The following is a 5,962-nucleotide window of genomic DNA, read 5'->3' on the forward strand; positions in this document are numbered from 1 at the left end:
TGCGTGTACTTCGTTAGGCTACTTCGAATTTGCTGGGGAAGAATACCAGCAGATAAGTGGTCTTGCTATGGGCTCCCTCCCCCCCCCCCCCCCCCTGAGTGCAGTCATGGCCTGCCTGTTTGTTCATGGAGACGCTGGAGAGGGGTAATTACAAGGATATAATAGGCAGACATTCAACTTGGCTTCGATACGTAGATGATGCCCTCGTCATTGTCCCCAGAAGATCGTGCTTACAACTTACATTGACGCGCCTTAACTCCGTCCACGAGAAAATCCAGTTCACCGCGGAGGAGGAAGAGGATCAGAAATTACCTTGGACACTCTGATCCATCGGGTTGACAACGGCCTACGTTTCTCTGTATACAGGAAGCCTACCAATAAAAAATATTATATCCATTACTACTCCGCCCACAGCAACAAAACAAAATCTGGCGTTGTAATCGGCTTCTTCCTCAGAGCACTGAGGACCTGCAGCCCCGAATTTCTTGAGGATGAGGTTGCCTATATAATTAATTCCTTCATGAAATATAAATATCCCAGAGGCTTCCTACTAAACCTCAGAAAGAAGGCGAAGAGTATACTCACAATATCAAACCCTGCACCTTCTTCTAATGAGTTTCTCATATTACCGCCGTGTAACATTTCCCAGGGGATCAGCAGATACTTTGGCAATACAGTGAGAATCGCCAGCACATACGGGAAAAAGATACATGACATGATACGAGACAAAAAGCAGCCCGAAAACAACCCTAACAGTACTGTATATCGCATATCCTGCAGCAGATGCGATACAACATACTTTGGTGAAACAGGCCGTGGTTTCAGCACCAGGATCAGCCAACATCGAGCTGGACATCTACCCAACTGGAAGGAAGCGAAAATAGTCCATGAAGGACTGAACAGGCAGAAAAGAAAAATTATGGAAGCTGCTTACATCGCGACAGAGAATAACATCAATGCAGCATCGAGTAGATTCAAATTATCCCAGGTCGCGGCAAAAAATAGACGGACAACGAGTGGGAGGTCACAGTCGTCAAGTGGTTCGTCAGCTCATGTCTGATATATATAAATACTCTGTAATACCCTTGATGTAAGCCTCCGGGCTAGTACAGTGGTAACGTGCCGTCCTCTCATCCGAGGGTTCGGCGGTTCGCGCCCCACCCAGGCGCGAGAAGTTGCAATTGTCGCCTGGAGGCTACTGCTGTGACTGGGCACCACAGTGTGGCTGGGCACCACAGCGGGTAAGTACTTAGCCGAGTCAGCACCAGCTGACACACGGCAGCGAGTCAACATTAATCGACAGAGGCCGGACTCCCCTCATGGGCATAGCCCGGGCAAGGCTCAGCTTCGGAAATCGGACTTATCCTTATCACTCAAAAGCCTCCGAGTTAGTACAGTGGAAACGTGCCGTCCTCTCATCCGAGAAGTCGGCGGTTCGCGCCACGCCCAGGCGCGAGAAGATGCAATTGTGGCCTGGAGTTTTACTGCTGTGGCTGGGTACCACGGCGGGTAAGGACTAAGCCGTGTCAGCACCAGCTGACTAACGTTAGCGAGTCGACACAAGCCGGGCTCCCCCATGGGGATAGCCCGGGCGAAGCTCAGCTTCGCATATCGGACTTATCCTTGATGTATGTATTTCTGGTGAAGATATAATCGAAACCGGTCAAATACATATCTTATATTGTGAAGATATTCATTCTCATTCATACTTTTTCTACATTTGTCAACATGAATACGGTTCATACATATATATGTATATATGTTATATACATGTATATATATATATATATATATATATATATATATATTACATATATTTATATATCGCAATTATTCACAATACTTTTCCGTAAGAAATCTTCACGATTTTGTTATTGATGGATTCGACTCAGCCTCTATTTATACCACGGAACCGCCCCAAATCCCCAAATTCTTGCCCCCGACAGCAGGGGAGGTCACAAAAAGTACTAGGGAAATTCCGTAGTAAAATAACAACAATATGATTACATAATTAAGATAATACGTCACAACACCGCCCCCAACCCTAGGCCAGGAAAACAAAGAATCGTGCAATTATACACGACAGATAGAGCGTACGACTGACATACGGCAAAATTTAACTTAGGAGGTATAGGGTACTGACCTGATTGATAGATGCTGCTAAGCTAGGAGGGGGTTTGAGACGCGGGTGCGTCCGGCAGGTGGTTCTAGGCCATAGTAGAGAGTGACACAGCGGCACCCAGGGAAAGGCCCGCTCTCAATGCTGTTGTGGACCCGGAAATCATGGTTTCCAGAAGAACGGAAATTCGATCTCGCGCCTGCAGTTTAACTCCGTAGATGGCGACACGGCCAGACCAGGAACTATATGGGATAATAACTGCCATCTAGTGTCTGATACTGTCATACGTCTTCCTGATATACGTATGTATATCTTTCCACTCCATAAACCTATATCACTACCACGCCCCAGGTTATCGGCGTCCCTCGGGAAGTGCGGACGAGCCACCGAGGAGAATGAGCCACCGCCGGCTCTACTGTTCATCTGGAATACCCTGCCGTTCCTACGTGGTGGATTCTTTGCCTTCCAAGGCAAGGGTTGGGGGTGGCAACGCATTACACATTGCCGCCCCAACTGAGTTTACATTTGCAATAATGTATCCTTGCAGTAGTTGCGTATATACTGTATTATATTCATATTTTGCCCCGTAATTTCCATGGTAACTTTCATGCCCACCCCTGCTACCGGGGCCAAGATAGTCGCTAATGGGTGGGTTTCCGCGTCATAATTTCTATATATTTGGATAGTAAAGAGTGAGAGGAATCCTTTGATACCAAAATCTTCGCGATCGGGTATGCGAAAATATTCCGAATATGTATATATATATATATATATATATATATATATATATATATATAATCTATAATATATATATAGCATACATATATATAATCTATATAACATACATATATATATAATATATATAACATACATATATATAATATATATTACATACATATATATATAGCATATATATACATATATAATATATATAATATATATAAATACATATCTATTTATTTATCTATGTGCGTTTGTGTTTGTGTGTGTACAAATTACCTGGTCTCGGATCCCTTTGGAGAAGGCGAATTCCCTCCTGAGGTCTTCCTTGAACCGACCGAAGAGCTGCATCTCGAAGGGACTGTCTGCAACAAGGGAGCAACAACCGTCACTCGCCGTCAAATACACAAACGAACGATGCGCACATGGAACTACATAGACATTAAAACATGCACAGAAATACATGCACACATGGAAATACATATACAAAAAGAAAGAAAGAAACAAGAAAACATACGAACATATACATATACAGCATACATTGGCAATGACAGACACACTGACAAACATCCTCTGCCACGCATGCACACTCTCACCCCTACTTTGGATCTTGAAGTGGTGCGGGCCGAGCAGGCCGGCAGACGCCGCCTCCACCAGTGAGAAGTTGTAGAGGGAGCCGCCACTCCTGCCCACCCTCCGCCACTGAATACGCGAAGGGCCTGGCGCTGTGGGAGGGGCTGCAGGTGCTGGGAGCGTCGGGGCAATACAAGACGCATGGTTAGCCAAAAGTAATCTATATATTCCCCAAGACTCCGTAAAGATATGAGGCTGCTCACTTTCGCATGGCCGGCAGAGCTACCTCAGTGGCTTGTTTTGGTTTTGAAAAGTGATGTGTGGATGTGAAATACTTGTGATATCTGTCGTTAAACCGAGTGCGCGAGGATTCATGCTGAATGGGGATTACCTTCAAGAGTAGGAAGCGACAGCGCTGGAAACATTATGAGGCCGGTCTTCATTCTGGGGCTGACGAGAACGGTCACGTTATAGGTGCGCCTCAGGCCCCACAGGGTGGCGTATTCCCCCATTAGATTCCCCAGGCGCCCCTTCGACTGGCACGTGAGCACAGGCAGGGGGTAGCCATGCCAGCTGAGGTTCGCGTACCTTACTCTCTTGCTTGGCGGTATAAAGGTAGCAGGCGCCGCGTTCGGTACCAATGTGACGGGCGCCAAGTCTGACCTTTCGTCCTGATAACATATTCAGAATGATATATAAAGCGGTACAGCTGTACTCGCTATACTATGCTCAGTATGTAACACACACATAATGAGCATATAGTATATAGTATGTATATACATACACACGCATGCATATATGTATGTATATACATGTGTGTGTGTGTGTGTGTGCATCACACACACACATGTATGTATGTGTGGATCTAAACGATAAAACTCACTAAATATTCGGTTTTATACCATGATGTTTTGGGCTAGCAGTACGAACAGAGTATTTGAAACTAAACACATATTAACTATTCTACGAGAAGACATCCCCGCACAGGATCTCGCTGTGAGTGCCACTTGAAGAAGGACGACTACGACGTGAAAGGTCCTCACCTCGCTTAGGCGGAGCACCGGCGCCGTCAGCCCGCCAGCCACCGGGAAAACTGCCGTCCGCAAGCGAAGTATGTCTGCCAACACGAGAAAACACAACATTGAGGCAAACGGGGAGAGGCACAGGTAGATATGTGTTGAGGCGGAAGAAGAGAAAGAGGCAAGTAAGGACAGATAGCGCTTCCGCCGAGGAGAGCGCAACCAAAGCCACGGCCAAGCTCTTCAGGCGGAGGCTTCCTTGATGCCCGTCAGTCGCACATGAAGGCGAGGAAGAATTCTACGATTCTCTATGAATAAATATATGCGCTTCGATCGGCAATTGCTCACTAACTCCCTTCACCCGCCAACCATCACAACACACACACATTAACACACATGCGAACACGAACACGCACGCATCGAATACACAAACGCACATTTAATACTATATATATAATAAATATACTTATATATGTGTGTGTGTTCTGTCTTCCTATCTCTTTCTCTCTAACTATATATAAATGTCCATGTACGCACACACACGCACACACACACACACACACACACACACACACATATATACTGTACATATATATTTGTATGCAAACATATTCATGAAGAAACACAAATATTCATATATATATATAAATATATATGTATATATCTGTATTTGTATATACATATCTATATCCATCTATCTATCCACCCGCACACACACAAACATATATATGTGTGGGTTTAACACATATATAGACATATATATACACACACATACATAACCACACACACGCTCTCTCTCTCTCTCTCACACACACACACACACACACACACACACACGTGTTCTGTATTCCTATCTTTCTATATATAAATACCCATGTACGTACATATGCATATATCCAGGCACGAAAATAAAGGATATAAGGACAAAGACATAATGAAATACTCGTGGAATTTCGCTCGCCACCTTTCCTCACCGTTCAGAAACAAGTAGCCGCCGGAAGCCAGCATCAGCGCGCAGAGGAAGGCTTTCATCGGAAGCAAATTTCTGCACATGGTTTAAATGCCCTGCCTCCTGCAGGCCAGAGTCCGCACCGCAGGCTTAACTGAAGAATTTTTAATGTCTAAAAGATCTTTTGCAAAGATCGGCTTGTTAAACAAATAGGCTTTCCCGATAACTAGCTTGTATTGGATCTCAGAGTCACGATCGTCTACTGATTATCTAGTTTAATTTTTCTGATTTTGTACCTCGTAACTTCTTCCCGGGGTGCCAGGGCCGACTCCCGCGGCGAGCGAGACATGCGACGGGGCGCCCCTCCTCGGGCTGCCAGGCGTATGATGATCTCGTGATAGTAAAGAGCCGCAGTTCTCTCACGCTTCTGTTTGAGAAAGAGGAAAAGGGAAAAAAAAAAACATTTCCTTGACTCTTTCTCTAGCTAGTCGTGTGTGTGAAAGTGTGTGCTTGTGTGTAGTCATATATATATATATATATATATATATATATATATATATCCACACACACACACACATACAT

The 5,962-nt window shown here is 44.9% G+C and overlaps 1 protein-coding gene across 5 annotated transcripts in view; it reads right to left on the bottom strand.

The window, feature by feature from the left end:
- LOC125041424 (galactoside 2-alpha-L-fucosyltransferase SEC1-like) overlaps positions 1–5,696 on the bottom strand; it is a 38,734-nt gene extending 33,038 nt beyond the window's left edge. For 3 of the 5 annotated variants that reach the window (XM_047636376.1, XM_047636378.1, XM_047636375.1), the window contains exons 1-5: positions 5,406–5,696; positions 4,456–4,529; positions 3,804–4,083; positions 3,442–3,585; positions 3,119–3,204 (exon numbers count right to left, since the gene is read on the bottom strand). In XM_047636376.1, the coding sequence (XP_047492332.1) occupies positions 3,119–3,204; positions 3,442–3,585; positions 3,804–4,083; positions 4,456–4,529; positions 5,406–5,484 (663 nt within the window). In that variant the 5' untranslated portion in view covers positions 5,485–5,696. The remainder of the gene's footprint in view (positions 1–3,118; positions 3,205–3,441; positions 3,586–3,803; positions 4,084–4,455; positions 4,530–5,405) is intronic. The other 2 variants (XM_047636379.1, XM_047636377.1) reach the window with 1 other exon arrangement.
- Between the last annotated feature and the right edge of the window lie 266 nt (positions 5,697–5,962).

This window comes from Penaeus chinensis, chromosome 30, assembly GCF_019202785.1.
Source record: "Penaeus chinensis breed Huanghai No. 1 chromosome 30, ASM1920278v2, whole genome shotgun sequence".
Lineage (NCBI taxonomy): Eukaryota > Metazoa > Arthropoda > Malacostraca > Decapoda > Penaeidae > Penaeus > Penaeus chinensis.